At 41.9% G+C, this 21,939-nt stretch overlaps 1 protein-coding gene across 6 annotated transcripts in view; it reads left to right on the top strand.

Annotated features, from left to right (window-relative positions):
- The window catches only part of col9a2 (procollagen, type IX, alpha 2), a 144,358-nt gene extending 123,772 nt beyond the window's left edge, over positions 1–20,586 (top strand). For 5 of the 6 annotated variants that reach the window (XM_028596725.1, XM_028596727.1, XM_028596723.1 and 2 more), the window contains 31 exons: positions 5,261–5,335; positions 6,311–6,346; positions 6,473–6,535; positions 8,222–8,275; positions 8,639–8,674; positions 10,418–10,441; positions 10,561–10,614; positions 10,745–10,798; positions 11,677–11,727; positions 11,818–11,874; positions 12,009–12,062; positions 13,488–13,541; positions 13,686–13,739; positions 14,219–14,272; positions 14,364–14,417; positions 14,563–14,616; positions 14,715–14,768; positions 14,858–14,911; positions 15,767–15,811; positions 15,980–16,033; positions 16,135–16,188; positions 16,269–16,322; positions 16,406–16,477; positions 16,898–16,933; positions 17,125–17,169; positions 17,576–17,608; positions 17,722–17,868; positions 17,982–18,036; positions 18,181–18,369; positions 18,849–18,926; positions 19,301–20,586. In XM_028596725.1, the coding sequence (XP_028452526.1) occupies positions 5,312–5,335; positions 6,311–6,346; positions 6,473–6,535; positions 8,222–8,275; positions 8,639–8,674; positions 10,418–10,441; positions 10,561–10,614; positions 10,745–10,798; positions 11,677–11,727; positions 11,818–11,874; positions 12,009–12,062; positions 13,488–13,541; positions 13,686–13,739; positions 14,219–14,272; positions 14,364–14,417; positions 14,563–14,616; positions 14,715–14,768; positions 14,858–14,911; positions 15,767–15,811; positions 15,980–16,033; positions 16,135–16,188; positions 16,269–16,322; positions 16,406–16,477; positions 16,898–16,933; positions 17,125–17,169; positions 17,576–17,608; positions 17,722–17,868; positions 17,982–18,036; positions 18,181–18,369; positions 18,849–18,926; positions 19,301–19,506 (1,953 nt within the window). In that variant the 5' untranslated portion in view covers positions 5,261–5,311 and the 3' untranslated portion in view covers positions 19,507–20,586. Of the gene's footprint in view, positions 1–3,878; positions 4,050–5,260; positions 5,336–6,310; positions 6,347–6,472; positions 6,536–8,221; positions 8,276–8,638; positions 8,675–10,417; positions 10,442–10,560; positions 10,615–10,744; positions 10,799–11,676; positions 11,728–11,817; positions 11,875–12,008; positions 12,063–13,487; positions 13,542–13,685; positions 13,740–14,218; positions 14,273–14,363; positions 14,418–14,562; positions 14,617–14,714; positions 14,769–14,857; positions 14,912–15,766; positions 15,812–15,979; positions 16,034–16,134; positions 16,189–16,268; positions 16,323–16,405; positions 16,478–16,897; positions 16,934–17,124; positions 17,170–17,575; positions 17,609–17,721; positions 17,869–17,981; positions 18,037–18,180; positions 18,370–18,848; positions 18,927–19,300 lie in introns of those variants that run through there. The other variant, XM_028596724.1, reaches the window with a different exon arrangement.
- Positions 20,587–21,939: the final 1,353 nt, after the last annotated feature.

The raw sequence follows: 21,939 nt of genomic DNA, 5'->3' as shown, positions 1-21,939 counted from the left end.
AAACTCTTGCTTTGTCAGAAGATAAGAAAATGCACTCGCCAGCATCTCTAAAGCTCAGTCATTAAGGCATTACAGTGTTTCCTCTAAGATTTTTTTTAGCAGTGGGGGCAGATCTGTCGGACCCCCCCCTCCCCCACCGCGCCCCGCCGGCAAATGTTTTACGTATTAAACGGAACTGACACTTCGCTGCAACACAAACAAATATATTTATTCACCTCTATTCACACACAATGAGGCATATTTTGATTTCCTTTCGATTGAACTGTATTTTTGAGGAACTGTAGGTCTACAAAATGAATTTTACAAGAAATTCTTCATAGGGAAACCAAAACTCAAAGTAGGCTAAGTATGAAACCGTTCATAATGAAACTAATTGAATATTTGCCTCAGTGGCAAAGTTGGCAGCCTTTCAGTGTGCATTTGATTTTTCTTGGCTTTTGGAAAAATAACTATATATATGTGTAATAACTTTGCTAAATAAAAAAAATACAATCCTGCTGGTACCTGACTTTAACTAAAATAGTCTGTATTTTCATTTAAAATAGTTTTTATATACTGTACATTACACAAAAGGCAAAGAAAATCCAATCACTTTTACCTATTTTGGCCATACTGTCATATTGACCGCTCGGATTTTCGCGGTTTTGTTTTTAATCTTTTGCGTGGTTGAAGATGCATCTTGGTTGTTTAGTAATAATCAGAGAAACGTAAACTAGCGGTCTCGAGTAACAAGTGTGGGCATCGCCGATGGGCCCAAGGCAAAGCCAGAGTCGGTAACGTAGGCTACGGCGTGGATGGTTCTGAATCAAAAGAAAAGCACCGGGCGATGGCTCTGTGAAAGGCGCAGTACACGTAGACGGTAGCTGTCTACGTGTTCATATAACTTTATACATGCTACAACTGGCTGGAATCATTACACACATCCTCTCCAAGGGGTGTACCAGCTGTAAAATGTCCCGGAGGAAGTTCATGCAGCAACTGGCAAAGTAGCTGAGAGCGGAGTTTATGGAGGAAAAAAGGGCAGCGGCGCGGTCCGAACAGCGCTGCGCACCGCAGCAGACACCAAATCGGAGGCAGTGCCTGCCAGGTTAGGTTCTAAATGTTCAAATAACATACTTTTAATTGTTATTTGGCTGTGAATTATGTTGAATGAATTTCCCCCAATATGTTTCATGAATGTATGAAATAATCACGGTTTAGCCTACTATGCCATGATATGATATCAAGGGCGTTGTATTGAATCAACAGCCACGTGCAATTTAGCTAGCAGGTGAAGGTGAAACTAAAAGTGTGCAAGCACTATAGACTAATAATACAGGCTTAAATGAACTGACAATATAAGTTATACGACTTACAGTTGTCAAGAATGCACACATGCCATCTCAACCGTGTCCTCCGGACAGCCTGTCTCTTTTTTCTTTCTCCCTTTTCTCCGAGTGGCACGCGTGTCCACTCGCGTTGTGAAGCACGTGTCTGCGCTATTCTCCGTCGACGTGCTCTTTCCAATCACTGCTGATAGACGGCTTATTGTATATATATTTCTGATACCGTGGTGGGAGAAATCTAACCGTGGCGGACCGCCACTTGCCAATCAACATAGAAGAAACACTGCATTATATGTCTTTGGCCAGAGAAAGGCTAGCTGTTTTCCCCAGTCTTTATGCTAAGCTAAGCGGCTGCTGGCTGTTGCTTTACATTTTTACTTTTGATATTTCTTTCAATCAATTGCATATGGCATCAAAGGGTTAATGGGTCTAAACCAAGATCTTCCTTGATGTTGCAATTTTCAACTGCTGGAAGGAAGTAACTCAAGGATTACAAGAAAGTACTATTTTGTAATTTGGATTTGCAGAACTTTGCTGACATTGTCACTTTTGAAGCATACTTGTAGGAGAAGTGGCATTGAGGCAAACACGTCACAGTTCACTGGAGCATGATGAATTAGAAAGTCATTACTAGTGCTTGTAGTCCCTGCAAAATGCAGATTTGGTGCACTCTTTTTGGATACTGCTACACACAGCACTTGTGCTGTCATACACTATCAACCTGATTTCATGAATGCACAGAAGGAACATACAGGAACGTCTTACAATATAATGCAATCCATGACTACAGCACAACAAACTGTGACTTCAGAAAGTAGTTAAACCAATTCCTCTAACAAAAAGAAAAAGAGACTTTTACAAGACTTTTAGTTAATTGCTTTATATTCTAAGGCATTTCTGTCATTTTGTCAAATGCTTTAGCATTTCTTTATTTTCAAACGAGAGCAAACCAACAGGTTTGACTCCATGTGTGAACAAAGACTATTGGCTTAGAAAACTAATGAGGTTGTAAAATAAGTGCAAAAATAGGTTAATTATACACAAAACAGCTCAGAACTACACTGTTTCTTCATTAATTCAAAGTATTCAATTGACTATGACTATTCCCTCTTATTCAAAAAATATGACATTGCAAGTGTGCAGCAGGTAATAGGTAATTTAATCATTTTGGGCAGTGTATGAAAAAGGCAATGACAATTTTGAGTAAGTGTGATAATGCAGTGTCCGTAAAAAATGTGCAGAACACATGCAGTATAGAAGCCACCACTGAGCTGGTTTCCTAATTTATTTAATGGGGTCTGCTAAAATTCCCTGTTGTGTGCAATACATCTCAATTCACTGACGAATGCATCTCTTCTCAGCGTCCTTAGTACGGTCTTTATCATCCCTGAGGAGAACACATGTATTATCCCCAGTTGAAGCAGTGGAGGCCTACAGCAACCAAGCTGCTCTGCAAAGTGGCATCTGTTAATGTGTATATGCTTCCATCTAGTGGACACAGAGATAATTGCTGCATTTGGTGTAATGTAATATCTGTACAATAGGGGTCACTATACTGTCTTTTTTTACATTGTTTATTCAGCCTTAAAAGGCCACTTTGGATTACTGTGGGAACTAACCGGCTCTTCAATGACCACTAGATGTCAGCAAATGTCTTTCAGACATTAAGACAGGAGTTGTGATTAGGTGCATTATTTGCTATATCTTACTTGTCCCTTTATGTCAGTTAACAGTCATGTTTTTTATTGACAAAGTGAATACTGCCCACTCCTCCTCCTCCTCCTCCTCCCTGATTACATCTCTTTAATGTATATGCTATGGATAGATTAGATTAGATTAGATTAGATTCAACTTTATTGTCATTGTAGAGAGTAGAAGTACAAAGACAACGAAATGCTATGAACTCCAAGAAGATCTCAGCTTCCTGTCATCTGTGCGGTACAACAGTCACATGGGAAATGTTTGGAGATATTTACACCACCATGCAAACAACAGCCTCAGGGTAAGGAAAAAAACAACAACGCCGAAGCACATTTGCAGGGACAGACAGAAGCAAAAGCAGAAAGTTGTTCAAAGTCCTGTGTTTAAGGTGTTTTACACAGGTTTCATTTATTGGTGCACTCCCACATCTTTGGGAGGAACTTGATGGCTGCTCAGTCCAATTGGCTTCAGAACTTTAAAAAAAAAAAAAAAAAAGATAGCTAATTATTCATAAATCAACCAATCACAGAAGCTGCCTGTTGAGCAAATATTCAGTGTCCCCCTGCCCCAAATCTAATGTGAAAACCTGTGTGTGTAACTATTTATAGGGGTGTGTGTGTGTGTGTGTGTGTGTGTGTGTGTGTGTGTGTGTGTGTGTGTGCCGGCTGTGGGGCAGGATTACACCTCTCTCTCTCTCTCTCTCTGCCCTTCTCCCTCTCCACCTCCACCCCTCCTCTTCTATCCCTCTCCACCCTCAGCTCTCTCCTTCCTCCTGAGTGGATTTTTCACTGTGCACATAGCCCCCGACGCGCGCCCCCCCACCTGCCTCTCGGACAGCTTTGCTTTACCACTTCTGCACTGTGCCGGCCTGGAGAGGAGTAAGGGAGCGGAAAGAGGAGAGCGAAAAGAGGATTTGGTGAACCGAGGAGAGACAGACAGGGGAGAGGGACCATGGCTGCTCTCTCTGCCTTGCTGAAGACCTGGGTAATACTGCAGACCTTGTGCCTGGCTCTGGCCCAAGTGGTGAGTGGACAGGGGAGGTTGAGACCTGCTCTGCTCAGGCTTGGCTCCTTTATTCTGGGGTTCAGTGGGGTTAAGGGCCCTTGGAAAGGGCCAACAGGTGCTGGATGTCTTGAGGTAATGTTATAGGTTGTATGTTGTCTTGCTGCTGGTTGAAGTGATGGAAATGCTGGAATTTGCATCAAGACTAGTCTATTTGTGGTGAGCATCTGGCTTTGTAGCATGCATGTAAAAGAAGGAGCTTGAAATGGGTTTTCCACTGTGGAGACGAAATGAAACCGGACTATCTTCTGTGGATTATCATCCTTATCGTGTATGGACTCTTATCTCTTTTGAAGATTTAACTGAGGAGATACTATTGAAGGCAAGGATTTGCGATTACCTTGGTTTTTTTTTTTTTTTGGCCTAGAAGATTTTTATTACTTGAAGAATGGAGGAAAGCATCAAAGATTTTGTTTTGATTTTCATGGCAATGGCAGAGAAGGAACTCAGTGGGCACCGACACACATACAAACACACATACATTACACACTAACTTTGTCCACTGAGCGTGAAAGCCCCTATTCAAACAGACACCTACGTGTTAACTACTGGACGTCTAACTGTTTTTGTTCTTAAGGATTATTCATTTTACATTTTGAACAGTTGGAAGAATTCGAGGTTGGATTTACAATGGCTTTTATCACTTGATGGACTGACTGATCCACTGAGATGATATTCAAGACGGGCTGAGGAGACATTGGGATGGGGGGGGGTGAGGTGAGGGTTGTGGGGTAAACGGTACCAGTCTCATGACCCCTCCTTCCACATTCCTCTTCATTCCTTTGTTTTTACCCCTCTCCTACACCAATTCTAATTCATATTATCCAAGTTTTCCTTATTTCGGTTCCTTTTTTTTGTGTGTTTTTGTTGTTGTGATGCTTTTATACATTGGACACAATGCAGTTACCTGCCTTGAATTTATCAATTTCATTTAGGTCTGTCCTGCATCATAAGACAAGTACATGCATCTTTATGTATGTGTTATTTACATATGCATTTTTTTTAGCCTGTTTTTATGTTAATGCACATTTTTGCTTTACCTCTTACAGTGTCACTATAATCTTCATTTTGTTACAGGATTTTACAGTTTATAATATGTGCACAGTACTATAAGAATGTCTAAGGTTGTCCTTACTTGACCGTCTTAAAATGTCTTTCTGCCTGTGTTTCAGAGGGGTCCACCTGGACCTCAGGGCCAGCCCGGCCCACCAGGCTCCTCTGGCATGCCTGGGTCAGACGGTATTGATGTGAGTATCCACACAGGTTTGCCCAGCCGATCTGGCACAAAGACCATCATTGTGCTGGAGAAATACCAACCCTGTGCTGCTCTGCAGTACTGGAGTCTTGCCAGCAGAGGGCACTGCAAATGAAAACACAGTGGCACAAAAGAGCTCTGTTCCCAGCAGAGAGAGGGGTCTTTGAGAAGAGACCCTTGCCTCAATCCTGAGTTTGTGTCACAGTAATGTGATACATTTGAGATATTCACAGGGTTAACTACACACAGGTTGTATAAATATATTTTAAAATGGAGGCTGCTGGGCTAGTGGAGCAAGAAATACACTGCCTGTAAAAGCTTGGTGTTTGCTCCGTGATCCATAATCAGATAGATTAGATATTTGATTTGTTTAGATCAGCGAATGTGTTTGAACTATTAACATAAGTCTATTATCTTAACCTTTCCCTGTACTTTCATTATGTGAATATACATTTTTACTTGTGACTGATTACTGTAAGTTCTAAGCATTTGGATAAGTTAGTACATTACGTTAACACCTCCCATTGCAAAGAGCAATGTTGCCTGGTCCAAACTGCCCTCCAGTTTCTACGCTGGGGCTTTCCCCTTTTGGGTCTCTGCCACATAAAAGGTGGGATGTTAACTTGAGAACCCATGTATTGTTTACAGCATAATCACTGAACATGTCTCTGCCTGGAACACTTGTGCAAGGCCAAGATGGCAACATAACAAGTCAGTCAAACAGAGAAAAGAATACTAAGCAATACCACCAAACTTTGATTCATTATAGTTAAAGGGGACGGATTATTTTTGTGAGACCATCCATAGTGAACCACAGAGCTTATTAGAACCTGTCTACTGTCAGATGTATCACTGATGAAGGACATTGTGGAGAGTTTTATGAATGACTTTAGAAGGCCACGTCATGCTGTTAAATGAACAAATAATAAATCAAAAGGGTTAACATCACCACTTTCTCTCTCTGCAGGGAGACAAAGGACCACCTGGGCTCCCTGGTCCACCAGTAAGTTTGTATTGCGCTGTTTGTCAGATTTTATATTACAAAACCTTTAACATTTTATCTGTACTTCTTTTTTGTCCTTAACAATAGTGTGTGTGTGCGTTTGTGTGTGTGCGTTTTTTATTGTAGGGACAAAAGGGAGAGCCAGGAGAGCCAGGTCCCGATGGAGCACCAGGAGAGAATGGCATTGATGTGAGTAAACTGACAGATGTCGGTGTTTGGTGTGTGTTTGAGAGAGAGAGAGTAGACTGGCTTTGAAAATAACAAAACCTGTTTCCCTACAAAACAAACATTCAGAGAGGCTTAATGTGAAATCAGCTTAATAAGGAAAAGACAAAAACTGGAATAGCAAAACCTAGCAACAGAACTTGTGAAAATACCTTTTATATAAAAATAACCCAAATATTTCTAAAGAGGCAACCAGTCATTACTAGAGTATAAGTAGAATTTGTAAGAAAAAATAGAATACTTCAACAATGGGTCAGTGTAGGTTATCATGAATAAAATGACAAAATAAATAGCCAGGAAGCAGAACAATGTTAAAACATAATGAGCAGGTCTCTGTGTTGTTTGTATCACCATTAGCATCTGTACATGCATGACGACCCACATATACAGCATGAGTATGGAGTGATGTGATAGACATTTGTGCTGACTGGAATTTGATTATGCTTATTTAGACCGCTTTGCAGATTTGACAGAATAACCCCACCTTAATAGTACTAACTTTTTCCTGAGCTTTCAATAGTGTCACACAGTCTTCATCAGCAATGGAACTGTTTACATGTGAGCTCACTGGCTGTTAATTCAACCATTGCACATTTAGGACTTTGCATATATATAATAAGCATTAAAGTAGTAGTTTCTCAAAACAATCAAAATTCAAGGTCCACAGATTTTGACTGCATCTTAGACAATGTCTGGCTCCGCAGGTGTTTTATAATGTAGACAATGAGTAAATATTACATCTTAAAGATGGACACAATGGGTTTAGATGAGAAATGTTGAATGTAAACAAAACCTTTTTAAGTCACCATAAGGTGGGCATAAAAAAGGAGATCACTAAAAAAGTCATCAAAACTGTATGTCTTTAAGCTACAGTTTAGCTTTAATGTAACATTTAAAGCATTTACTTTCACTGTTCCTTTTTTTCCAATGGAAGATTTATAATTAAAACAAGATAATTGAGTTGCTGAGTTATTTTCACATTAAAGCAATCCGAAGTTCCCTCTGTGTCTGGGTCCTAATTTTCTCTGAACTATTGGTTTATTGTCAACACAGGGATTTAGTATTTAAAGCTAATTTCTTCGCAGGACTGTATGAATAGCTTTGTGGACAAATTAGGAGGAATTCTACATGAGGTTGATATACTTTATGTCAAACCCCACCCAAATCCCTTTCTGATTACACACTGATTACTATTAAATCTCTAGCAATCACAGGTAGTGAGGCGCTGGAGTTTAACATGATTGTATAGCTTTTGGGGCACGTATTGATTTACCTCATATTACTTTAATTGTGGCGCAGCTTCAGTTGCTGCATCAGTCTTGGTTTAAGGTGAATCAGTGTATCAATGCCTCTTGGTCACATGCTAACAGAAGCACACACACACACACACACACACGCATTCCTCAGAGATTTAGCCAGTAATCCGCCCTGGAATCTCAATCTCAAGTTTACTTCCTAATTACATACAAGGACAGTGTCAGCTTCGATCAAATGTGTGATTAGCCTTATTGTAAGGTGAGTTCAAGGCCCCTTATAGCCTGTTGAAAGCATACTGGCAACCTGATATTTAGTTTTTTCAATTGTCTTTCCTTTGCTATTTTGACCTCTATATGCATGTCTAGCATATTATCTCTTTGTGTCTGTCTCCAGGGTTTGATTGGAGCAAAGGGGGATCGAGGTCCTATTGGAAATCCTGGCCCTAAGGCAAGTGTCTAAACCTCCACCTGAAAGGATGATTACAACAAATGCACCATTATAATGCTATTCTGTGGAAAACCTGTATCTCAGACATTAACATGTATCACCATGTGGCGGTGTTGTTTGAATAAAGCTTTCATATTTCAAGAGGGTCAGTTTTATGACAAAAAAGTCCCTGGGTCATGTTCACATTATCTTGTCATGACACTAAACCCTTAGCTTACAGGATAAATAGACACGAGAAATGCTGACCCTCTAAGTATTTATTTAAAAAGTAATACATTATATATCTATAAAATTCTCATTTATTTGTGAAAGGTCCTAGCATATCATTACTATAGTTAAATTGCTGTTTCCTGTTGTCTGCAGGGTCAACCTGGACCAAGTGGTGAACCTGGACCTCCTGTAAGTAAACTATTTATTGTCTCTCACCTTTTTGGTACAATAAAGTAGGTTTGATGAGTGACTTTTTGAATACGTTTTTAATTCATATCTTATACTGTGTGTGGTGGGAGAAGTACTCAGATTCTCTACTTCAGTAAAAATACTCCAGAACAAATTAAAAGTTCTACAGTCAAGCTCGACTAAAAGTACAGAAGTATTATCAGCATGTTGTATCAGAAAATGTCAAAAGTAAAAGTACTATTTGAGTGATATGTTATTAATGTAAAGGAATTCTGTCATATTATTAAATTATTACTGATGTATCAATGCATGAGTAGCATTTTTACTGTTGAAGCTGGTCGAGGTGAAGCTAGTTTGAATTACAGTTAGTTAGCTGGGGGTTAGGTCGGGTCACAGGATGATATGTTGGCCATCAGAAGAAAACAACATTCTGCAATACAACATTGTACTAATCTTTGCTTTTCTGGGAAATATGGATAATTTTGCCTTTTTGGAGCCCTGAATGTTTAACATTTATCTAAAAAGAAAAAATCATCTGAGAAGTTAAGACTAGAAGTCTCTTTTTGGTGGAACTGCCAACAACTCATTTAGATGTCACATAGACATCTAAAACATGACAAGCAGCTCCAACAAGACACTGCTTTTTTGTAACCAAAAAGGTTGGGAACCACAGGTTTAATCTGTATTGAATAGTATTTTATAAGCTTGTTTTTGTTATGTAAAATCTGAAAAGTAAATTGCAAATGCCAGATAAATCTATGGAGTAAAAAGTACAATATTTCCATCTGAAATGAGAAGTGGCATAAAATGAAAATAGTCAAGTAAAGTACAAATACCTCAAAATTGTACAGTATAGGTACAGCATGATTCACTTGATTACATTTGATCTCATAGGGCTGTCATGATATTTTATGAAGTTATGAGTTATGACGGGCTGAATTAGGCATTGTTTAAAGCCTTGTCAGTTTCCAAACAAACCTCTTGTAACCCAGCTGGTCTTCTAAGGCAACCTCCCGAGTCCCTTGTTGTTCATGCCTGAATGCCTGACCAGCTGTGCCCCCTTTTGGGTTTAGTTTACCCAGATGTGGCATATGCCTTCTACAGCTGACATGATACAGTCCCTAATATGGAATAACGCTGCTATTAATTATGCCAAAATTCAATCCTTCGCCTTGGTGGGAATGTAGCAGTGAAATGTGACTCCTGACTTTATCAACACCAGTAAATGCAAACCAATCAATGTACCAGCACACCATCTGTAACACAGTCCAATACCACTAGGTGGTGCTCAGCGTCCATCTATCAGACATCATCCAATATATTCAAACATTAAGTCCAGAGTCATCCAATGTCATGCATGAATGCAACGCTATTAGTTAAATCCTTTGTTTAGCATTAACAGGCGGTGCTGTCTGGGGGCTGTCCTTGTACAGCCAGCTGCATCACGCTGCACAGACCGGAGATCCTGCCCTGTGGGCTGTTCTTTCTCCAAGAAGGCTAACTTACTTAATCACTTTGTTTATAATTACTTCCAAGCGAAAGACACAGCAAACATATACTGATTGTGTTCTGTCTTTGTTCTTCTTGAGCACTGTTTACACTGCACTCTGACACTGTACACAAGCATTACTGAATTACTGCTGCCATTATTAATTGGCTTTCACAAATGGTAATTGATTCGTTGACGGATTTGTTCCACTTGTTACACAATAGTCTAACCCTTCGTCCTTTCTGTCCACGCAGGGATCCGGCCTTCCAGGACTGGCTGTAAGTAGCTCGTACGGTATACAGTGACACAGTTATGCCTTCATCACTTAGTGGCTTTGAAGGTTTTGCTGGGATGTGTATGCATTGTTCCCTCTTGCTCTCTGTGTCTCTCTGTCTAGGGTGCTGCAGGGCCAATTGGTCTTCCAGGTGAAATTGGACAAACTGGACCAAAGGTAGGACACCAGCTTTAGTTTGTTCATACTGCCTTCATGATTTACAAAGATCTCATAAACATGTAACATATATAAGCAACCAGAACCCTTACATGCTTATTCACAGCTTCTTTCCCTCTGCTGTGTTTAGGGTATCATGGGACCAGCTGGACCCCCAGGACTTCCTGGACCTCCTGGCAAGCCAGTAAGTGTCCACAAGGAAATATCTCATCCATCTGTCACCTCTCTGAAATCAATGGAACAAATACAATGTTGGTGGTAAAATGCCGTTGGAAAACCTGATATCAAGAGGTTGGAGTGCTATTGAGTTTTATCCTGTTATTTTGTCCACCCTCTGTAAATCCAAGCTCACGACCTTTTCTGGGTACATAAAAAATACTGCACATGCGCCGTAGTTTTCTTAGCTGCAAATTGTGCCATCACAGCGTATAGTCACATCAGTCTAATTGCAGGTAACTTATATTATTGAATGGGATCACAGTGGAAAAGTAAAGCAAAGACATAACTACTAACCCTATGTTGAAGCGTGCTCTGTTCTGTAAAACCAGCAGCAATGAACATGCTTTTATAATGTACTGTATGATAACAAAGCACCTAGCAAAGACAGAGCTCACTGCTGCTTGTTTAGGTCCCAAAAGACAGCAAGTGCCGAAATATAACAAACGGTTTTGAGCGGTACACTTTGGAGTCTATTTTCCAACGCTATATGTAGTCTCCTGTGGGCATCTCTGAGTGGTTCTAAGGATGGGGTGTGTCTCCATTCAGAGTAATGTTTCCAGCCCAGGGGAGTGTATTTGTTTTGCTTTAGTGCTGTCCTTGGGTAAATAAACCCCCATTAGATCAGTGGGCTGTGTCGTCTGACTGTAGCAGGAAGACATCAGCAGCCCCAGTACAGATACTTTACTTCCTAACTCAATCTATAAACCGAGAGAAGGAAAGATGGAGGGGGAAATAGATGGACAAAGAGAGAGAGTGCTAGCTCAGCTCATGGGAGTAGAAGGTACTGTGACCAGGTGACTTTCTACCTCCATCTACCTCACTATCATCTGTCTGTCCATCTAGGGTCCTCCAGGGAAGTTCATCGGTGGAGAAGAGGGAAGTGCCGACTTCCAGGTAAGATCTAGCGACATCCCCTTCCTTGCCAATCTGTTTTGACACAACTTTACTTTTCATAATCCATCTGTTTCCTTCTCTCGACAACAGTGTCCTCTTAACTGTCCAGCAGGACCTAAAGGCCCCCAGGGACTGCAGGGAGTCAAAGTGAGTGGTTTGTTTTCAAATAATAAACATAGTTTTTTTTCAGCATGATTATGTTAGGTGCATAATCAGCATGATTATGTTAGGTTACAAAATTGTAATGACACTCTACTGACTGACTGATTGTTGCCCTCTAGGGACACAAAGGACGTGCTGGGGTTCTCGGAGAGCCTGGTAGCATAGGAAAACCGGTGAGCTGCACAATCTCTGCTAGAACAGATACACACATGCAGTCAAACACCCATACGTGTACATGCTGCACACTCACCCACCATTCAGGATCAGCAGAAGCGAGGATTAGCTCTAATGAACCTCCCGGAGGCACATGACTGGCACTAATCTGGCTGTGATTAGTCAGGCCTGGCCTTGGCCCTGCAGTCAGCATGCAGAGAGCCAGATGAAAGGGGTGGTGAAGAGCCAGGTACATGAAGGGAGGATGAGAGAGAGTCGGGGTTCGCGCAGCCCTCTAACCTCGCTGTACTAAGCACAGCTAATGAGCACACGGTCGGCTCCAAGGGAGCGAATAGCCAGGCCCCAGGAATTAGCCTCTGATCTTCCCACACAAGGAGCCCAAGAAACTCAAAACACTCAACGCACCTCCAAGTCAGACCAGTATTTTAGAAGACTTGCCTTGACTCTAGGTTGCACTGTGTTGCTGCTCTCTCTTTTCTTCTTCTTCTTCAAGACAGCCAGCACTAGCTGTTCACATTCTCACTAGCTATTGAGATTACATGACTGATGACTATGTAATGCCAAAGACCAATAGACTGGTGAGCAAGACCATTATCACATTTATCTTCAGACTGCTGGGAAATAAAACTAGAACACGCTAACTGGCTAATCACCCAAGCATTGTTTTTTATTTTTTTTACTGGCATGATACTGGACAGACATGGCGTGTTGGTGAGGGTAGTAAATCACTAATGTCGGAAGACCAATAAGTTTAGCTAAAAACATAATTTTTCAAACATAACATTCTCAGTTAAATTCACTTTCTTGCTAAGAGTTAAATGAGACAATTGATACTACTCTCTTGTCTTTACATTAGCTGGAGCCAGCCTTAGCTTAGCACAAAGACTGTTTCTCAACAGTTTCCCTACCAGCACCCCTAAAGCTCACTAATATGTATCGCCTATGTTAAATTTGTACACAAACGGAAATGTAAAAACCACAAGTTGTTGCTGTAACTATTTATTGGCAAACAGGTCTGTGTGCACTTACTTCCTGGAGTCTTAGCTGGTTGTTTGGCTACCTCACAGTAAGAACACGTCTTCAGGAAGTCACTGGCCTGGCCAAGAAATAGTTGCAGCACATACTATCCATAAAAACCACAACTTGTCATTTTTAAGTGTTAATTAGTGAGCTTTAGAGGTCTTGGTAGGCGTATGTTTTTTTTACTTTGGCCAGAGCCAAGTTAGCTGTTACCCCTTGATTCAGTTATTAATCTAGGCTAATCACCACCTGTCTCTAGCTCCGTACTTAAGAAACAGGCGTTAGAGATCTACATTTTCTGGAGTTTCTTGGGTCAAACTCTGTGGACATGAAGCCAAAATCAAGAGTGCAGCACAGAAAGATTAATAACTACTATAACTGTTGTTTTTCCTTTCCTCCACCAGGGTCCCAAGGGAGAAGTGGGCATCTCTGGGGAACAGGGCATCCCAGGACCTCCGGTATGCTGAGAATTTAACTTGTAGTCTCTTGGCAAAGTTAAAAACATAGGCTTTTTTTCACATGGTATTATCTTGATTTAACAGAACATAGTAGTAGTTGTCTGGTCCTGGTCCCTGTCTCACCCCTCTTTGCTTCCTTCTTAGGGTCCAATGGGTCTGAGGGGTTATCCAGGAATGATGGGTCCTAAAGGGGAAGCAGTGAGTACCACTATTTCTTCCTCCTTTTTTCAGTTTGTCACATCTTACTTTTTTGTCCTCTTTCTTTCGGGGTACAAAGCTGTTCTCATTCTTTTTAGATGAGCACCAAGGAGGCACAGCCAGACCTGCTCCCACTATACAAACATCATCCATTACCAGCAATGGGGACATATGGAAATGATGCTAACAAAAATCTCTCCCCTCCTCTAATGAGTTGGGGTTGTCTGGGTCCACGGTGCCTCCATCTGTAGTTAATGATCCGCTGTAGCCATCCGTCTTACTGTTAACATTAGCCGCGTTAGCCAAGTTAGCGCCCCGGCTTAGTGCCAAAGCAAGAGTGGCTGGCTCTCTGTGTAGCTCCTATTAGTGAAGTGAGTTAAGCGCTAATTACCCCTTTATCACGATGAATAGTAGGTTACCGTGACTTAGCATCCTCCCTGATCTGAAGTGATTGATAGCACTTTTTTGTTTTCCCATAGGGGCCTCGTGGTTACAAGGGCATCAACGGACCTGTAGGAATTCCTGGACCTCCTGTAAGAACACACACACATGTGACGATTCATATTAAAACAGGAACCCACAGTACACCTGAGCTACTCTTAAGTCTCTCTCTATTGTTTGCAGGGTGAGGAGGGACCTCAGGGACCACCCGGAGAGGCAGGAGACAAGGGAGACAAAGTAGGTGACTCTCCTGGTGTTCTCCCTTGAAGTTTTTTGTCAAAGCAAGACAAAAAAGATTAAACATTTCTCAGAACTTGAATGGGGGCAGTGATCCTGATGTGCATTGGGAATACACTGACGCTGGTTTGGTTATCTTCTGCAGGGCAGCCAAGGTATCCAGGGCCCACAGGGTGCGGTTGGCAAAAAGGGAGAGAATGTGAGTGAATGCCCTTTTGTTTGTGCACTACACAGTTGCGGCAGTGTTCAGAGAGTGTGCCAAATCAACTCCACTGACTCATCTGCCTGCTTTTTCAGGGTCTGCCGGGTATTGATGGAAAAGATGGCACACCTGGTATTCCTGGAATCAAGGTAAGGGTTGCCAGCCGCGATAATGATGAGTAACTTCAATCGCAGTAAAAGATGGCAATTTAATCTTCTTCTGTTCTCTTTTCCTGCAGGGCAGCCCCGGCCAGGCTGGGATGCCTGGTCCTCCTGGTCCTCAGGGTACAGCGGTGAGTGATCCTTCAGTGTAATGGGTGGGGCAGGGGGGATGTGTTTATCTGAGGATTGTTCAGCAATGCCACTTCGGGCACATGCAAATAAGGCTGTCTGTAACGGCTTATTGTCACTCAGACCACGTATGGGGTCAATCTGTTCTACTACTCCATTCAACAAAGCCAGAACACAGACAGGGGAAACCAGCGTGAAGCATCCTATATATTTTAGTATGTTTTGTTTTCTGGGCACTCATCCAGGTAACAGTGACCCTGTGACCCACGCTGTTTTAGAATTTAAACCACCTTGAAATAGCATTCTCCCTCCCACCGCGAGTGATTTATCACAATCAGTCCAGTGGGTATACTGTGTGTGTGTGTGTGTGTGTGTGTGTGTGTGTGTGTGTGTGTGTGTGTGGAGGGGGGGGGGGTTGTGTGTTTGTGTGTGTGGTTGTGTGCACGTCATTCTGACTAAAGGGTAATGGAGCATGAGATGCACACTTTGCTGTGTGGTCATTGCAGTGACACTAACACTGCTGCAAACTCAAACACTATAACTTACCCTGCTTTATGCCCTACTGTGATGTACTATTACACACACACGCACAAAAACACTGCAAAGTATATGCCAGTAGCCGACACTGCAGCTTATTGTTAATATATCAGGCATCAGCATTATTACCTACCCACACTATTACGCACCCACGTTACTAAAATCCACATTCATTACCAGTTGCATTTTCAGGTTATTGTCTGTATTTTAAACTGTACACCATACCATCAGAAAACAATGTGCAGAGAACCTTTGTTTTTTTTGAAGTTTTTTTTAAAGTTTTTTTCAGCGATTCTCAGTCTTGTTAATTCTGTCTGCAGGGATTGCCTGGCAGCCCGGGGTCCAAAGGTGGAGCTGGAGCTAAGGTAAGCCTTTTCATATGCCATGTTGTATTGACCTTTACTCTTTTTTGATTTTATTTTTTAAGAATTTTCCAATTTTGTTATTTTGCCATGCTATTTTTAAAGAATTTTCCAATTTTATTATTTTGCAAATATATACCTTTTCTCTTATCATCTCTCTTCCCTTGTTAGGGCGAGCCTGGACCTAGGGGTCACATTGGCATGTCTGGTGCCCCCGGACCTCTGGTAACACATGCACACAAAATATGGATTTTTAACAGGTATCAGAAGTGTGTTTTATATTGCGCAGTAGGACGAATAATTCTACTTTAACTGCATTCTGCTAGGGTGAGCCTGGTCTTCCTGGTGTGGCTGGTATGGAAGGTGTTCCTGGACCCAAGGTACAAATCCAGAATTATAACATTAAAGCGATTAAAAACTGCTATTATGAAGGCATACTCATCTTACCTGACTTCTGCAGGGTGACAGAGGCCAGCGCGGAGAAGTTGGACCACAGGGAATAGTCGGCAAGGCTGTAAGTTGCTTCGTTGCATTTCTTTAAATTTGAGCTCATCTGCAGCTATACTTTCCTTTTTACATTCTCATGTCTCTTAACAGGGAAACAAAGGAGAGAGAGGACCAATCGGTGTTCCAGGGGCCCAGGGTCTCAGTGGAACCAAAGGAGACAAGGTGTGTGTGTGTGTGTGTGTGTGTGTGTGTGTGTGTGTGTGTGTGTGCGCGCGTGTGCGTGCGTGAACAAGGACATATATTGCTTTGTAAAACATGTCCATCATTGGCTACATTCAAACACACTTCATAATAATTGGGTTACCCAGACCTATCCATTGGGGGCAGTGTTTACCCATGAATGAAAGTCACACCAATCCACAGTAAATCAGAGTGAGGCAAGCAATATAAATAAGCAATATAAATGATAATCTGAGCATCATGTTTTAGAGATGAGATGACATCTTTCTTACTTTGTGATCTGTGGTATCACTGGCTTGCACAGTATTTAGTTCTTAGTATTTCTTATATATTTTTTGTATGAGGATAATATAATCTAGTTTTAACCACATTTACATGCACTCAAACCATCTTTCTTTCCAGGGCTTCCAAGGAAAAGTCGGGTCAAAGGGAGACGATGTGAGTAGAAGTTTATAAACGGGATTGTCAGAAAACTTATGCCATATTGTTGTATTTCTCCAATGCTGACAAATACAGTCATCCCTCTCTCTCTCTCTCTCTCTCTCTCTCTCTCTCTCTCTCTCTCTCTCTCTCTCTCTCTCTCTCTCTCTCTCTCCCCCTCTTTATCTTTTTCTCTCTGTCGCTTTTAGGGTGACCCCGGTGTTGAGGGATTGGCTGGCGAGAAAGGTGAAAAGGTAAGAATCATTAAAGCTGTTTCAAAACCTTTTGTTATAAAGATCCACAACGGTCTCTGAATCTACAAAATACTAAAACTTGCCGGCTTTAGATGAGAAGGTTTTAAACATTTGCCTCTGAAGGCATCAAAGCAAAGTGATGTTTAGCAGAAAATGTTGTTACCATATAGAAGTTAAGTCTGTTTTTGAATGTGCATACAAATCCCCATAATAGTCCAGATGGCAAGTGAGCTGTTTACATAACAGTGAAGCAAGGATGCACGTTGGCTCTTTGAAGCAGTATTTTTAGACATTCGTTTACAATATTAATTCTTGAATTATTGCTCAATGAGCATCTCTGAGGCGGAAATGATAGATGGCAGTGATGGATGTGGAAATGACAAAGTCTCTGTGTTTGCTGTGACAGGGTTTGTCTGGTGAACCCGGGCCCAAAGGACAGGTGAGGTTGTGCTGTGTGGAAATCAAATTTCATTTTTTTAAACGTCATTCATTTTGGCCTCTTTCTTTAATTGCCATAAATCCACTCTTCCGTTAATGCTCATCTCTTCGCAGCAAGGAATTAGGGGTGATCCAGGACACAATGGACCTACTGGAGACCCTGGTAAACCTGGAGACGTGGGACCACCAGGACTGCCCGGTCCTAGGGGACTCAGTGGAGAGCGAGGAGTACCCGGCATGCCAGGCATTCAGGGATCACTAGTAAGTCCAGCTCACTGTATGATGCATGGAACATAAACAGACTGATATTGACTGATGCACTTGGCCAGTTGCCGTCTCTTTTCCGATGCTCAGTCTCCTCTTCTTCTCTCCAGGGACGCGATGCATCTGACCAGCATATCATTGAAGTGGTGTTGAAGATGTTGCAGGGTGAGCGCCTAGACTCTTAGATTCACCTTTGATGTCCATAGGGGAGATTAGATTCCCAAAGCTGCTTTCATCTCTTGAGCAATCAGTCGGCCATAATCAAAGCTACTTTAATCAGAAATGATGATGCTGTCTCTTCTGTTGCAGAGAGGCTAGCTGCGGTGGCGGTGAGTGCCAAGAGGGCTGTGCTCGGTGGAGCAGGTGTGATGGGACCTCCCGGGCCCCCTGGCCCTCCAGGGTCACCTGGTCCTCAGGGGCCACATGGCGTACCTGGAGCCCGTGGCATTCCTGGCATCATTGGAGGACATGGACAGATTGGAAACACAGGACTTAAAGGTAGAAACTGACAGTAGAGCCTCAGTATATTTATACATGATGACTACACAGTAGGGCTGCACAATATATTGTTTTTTTTTTTAATCACCATCGCAATATCAACTTGTGCAATAAACACATCGCAAAAGTCTGCGACATATCGCGAAAGACACTCAGAGATTTTCTGTGTTAGTTGAAAGAAAATATCAGTAGTTAAACTGCACTTTAATTCTTCTTTTAGTGGGGCCTTTTGTTGAATAAGAGAATGTTGAAATAGGTTCCTTTCATTTGTTTTAAATTCAACAATCAATGTGTTGTATTTCAGCAGAATACTGAAAGCAGCAGAAATGCAGAACTGAGTACACTTTAATAGCTGTTTATGTATCCCAAATAATATCCAACGTTATTGCATATTGCATATTTTCCTCATATACCTAGAGACCTAACACGCAGTTGAAAGTAGTTTCCATCTGAGCCCATCCATTTTTTACCTTCCATAGGAAAGAGAGGGGCAAAGGGAGATAGAGGAGATCCTGGTAAACCCCACCCAGGACCACCAGGACCCCCAGGAATACCAGGTAAGCGCTGCACATTCATGAGATGTAAAACAGTGTGTAATGCTGACCGAAGGTTCAGAGTAAGGTTGAGTAAGAAGAGTAAGGGTACAATAAGAAACTGAAGAGCCACAGGAGAGAGGCTTTTTCCAAGGCATTTATAGAGCATCATTAACTCCAGTCATTTAACAGATGCTCTTGAATGAGGATGTAATAGGATTGCAACAGTACACACTAATTCAAACAGTGGAAACACACACTCACACTACCCTGTGCACACTATTCCAGAGGGAGGTTTTAGAGAGATTTTCTCAACATTGTCTTCAGTGCAATTAGTCACCTTGACCCTGGGATTCAATTCACATCCCTGCTTGATGTTGAACCCTCACCCTCCACAGGTCCTCCCGGTGTCGACGGTGTGGCTCGGGACGGTAGGCACGGCGAGAGAGGACCTCAGGGATCAGCCGGAGAGGCCGGTCGTCCCGGTAAGGCGGGTCCAGTAGGTCTCCCGGGCTTTTGCGAGGCGGCGATGTGTCTGGCTGCATCAGCGTACACCTCCCCAAGACTACAGGAGGCGGGAACAATCAAAGGACCCAATGTTTAGAGACCGGCCTCCCCATCAGCAGCTCACCTAAGATAGAGAGAGAGAGAGAGAGAGAGAGAGAGAGAGAGAGAGAGAGAGAGACCACGTTTCTCTGTAGAACAACATCGAGAACGAGGGGTTGGGGACAATAATAGTGACAGAATGTATAGCGCCCCCCTACTGAAACTGACAACCTGAAGTTTTGACTGCTGGGATATACTCTGATCTTAATCCACCACATCACCATGACAACAGCAGCTCACCGCCACCCACATCCTCCTGAAGTCTCTGGTGTTTTTGGATGATGCCAGTGTCAGCCCCATCTAAATATCCCAGACCTGTTCCTGCAGTGAAAGAGGAACAGTTTGAGATGGCGTCTCCTTGCCTCCCATCACCATCACAGTATCTATGCGCTGAGAGGAGCTGAAAACCAAGCGTGGTGAAAGGTGCTTTTCTGTTACACCTTGGTCACTTTAAATTGTTTTACACATGCAAAATTTAGTTTTGAGACGTGTTTTGAAGTTGAAATGCTCTGCTTCTCTTACGACATCGCAGAAGATGCCTTAAGTGTACGAAAAGGACCAATAAATGATTAAAATTGACACTCTGTACTGTATTGTAAAATGTAGTATCTTCATCTGTAAGCTTTAGTGAAATCCCTGATTTACCTCATGTGTACATTGCCCCCACTCCCCTCCCAATCCCCCGCTTTCTTCCCAAGCCTCATTTTAGAAACTAACGACTAGCTTGATCTCGTCCTCTTGTTGCCTGGCAACAGCATATCCCAACGGGCACTCCCATCTCCCACAATGCAGTGCTGTAAATCTTTGTAAATGTGTGTTGATTATTATGTAGAGAAAAAGGAATGGGTTACGATATGCACCAACAGAAATAACGACTTTTTCTGAAGACGAATCAGCCCGAATGTGCTCCCTATGCCACTGTCAACCTTCCACAGGGTGTCAGCTATTTAATGACTGATTTATTTTCATCAACAGAAGCTATTTATTGTTCTTTATATAATCATCTGTAAAGAGGTTTTTTTTTCTGGCTGTTCAGGTCAACCCAAACCAATAAAGAGGAACCTTTTATAAAATCCAATGCTCTTCTGTATCATGTGGGGAATGGAAACATGTCTCTTTAGTTTGTCTGTTTGAGCTCCTTTTCTTCTCATTCCTCTCTTCCAAATATTTAACTGTATCAATTCATGCATGTAAATAAACTCCCATGTTTCCAAAGCTGCAGATGCTCAGCTTTTGTTAACATTCTTGCACCACCAAATTTCCCACCATACTACCATACTGTACTAGACTATACAGAATGATATTCAAGTGCACATGTGCACATGATGGGTTGGATAACAATGACAGGAAAGAAACATACATCATTGAAGTTGAGCTAGGGATATGAAAGTAAATATGGTGCAACATGTGAGAGCTTGTAGAATACGATGTGAGAACTTGCAGAACAAAAAAATCTGAACTTTGAAAATTTGCACTTGTAAAAAATATTCACACGTTGATATGAATTTGAAGTCACACAAAGAAAAGAAACACATGAGAGCATGTAAAAAAAAAAATCTGAAGTTGAAATTTGCACTCGTAGAAAATGTTCACACACCAGTATTTTGAATGTGAAGTCACAGAAAAGATATTCACAAATGTGTAATTGATTTTTACATGAACACAATGACAGCTGCAAACTTGTAATGCAACATTTACTAGCTTTTACTCCGGTACATTACATATATCACAACCACAACTCAGTGGTTACAACCTCTCAAATCTGTCGCATCCCGACGTGGCGAATCTGCACGCCTCGACTTTAGCAGCACTTTTGACGATACTTTTGGTGCAAAACTAATTTGTACCTGTGGGCTTCGGCTGTGGAGCTCTGAGCCAACAGAACGGGGAAAGCCGGCTTATTTATGTAGCATGGAAGCTTGGTGGAATAGCATGCTAGCGTTATCCAGCTAACCAGCCAGCCCACTTCTAAACACCTTTAATTATCTAAACACTTCTTAACAGTCAAACTGAAACACTGGCGGTGAGCTCCAAGACGGTCTACAAACAAGATTTTTTGTTCTGCAAGTTCTCACGTCGTATTCTACAAGCGCTCGCATTTCACACCATATTTACCTTCATATAGAGACCCCTGACCCCTTGGAGCCACCGAAGTGACTGACTTTCCAACAAGCCATATAAACAAACAACTTACAAAGACACACAAAACCAACCACAGCGAGAGACGCAAATCGACCATTAAGAAACCCCAACAACTTCAAAGACATTAAAAACTACCACGAGAGACGCAAACCGACCATTAAGAAATGCCAAACAACTACAGAGAGAGGCAAAAAGATGCTAAACAACTACAAAGAAACACAAAACTACATTTCCACTTCATCTTCAGTCTGGGTCCATGTCGATGCCCAGGGACCCATTGTCTTGAAAA

The sequence above is a fragment of the Perca flavescens genome, chromosome 14, assembly GCF_004354835.1.
Source record: "Perca flavescens isolate YP-PL-M2 chromosome 14, PFLA_1.0, whole genome shotgun sequence".
Lineage (NCBI taxonomy): Eukaryota > Metazoa > Chordata > Actinopteri > Perciformes > Percidae > Perca > Perca flavescens.
Note: the sequence above shows the minus strand (reverse complement) of the source record. Positions and strands in the feature narration are given on the sequence as shown.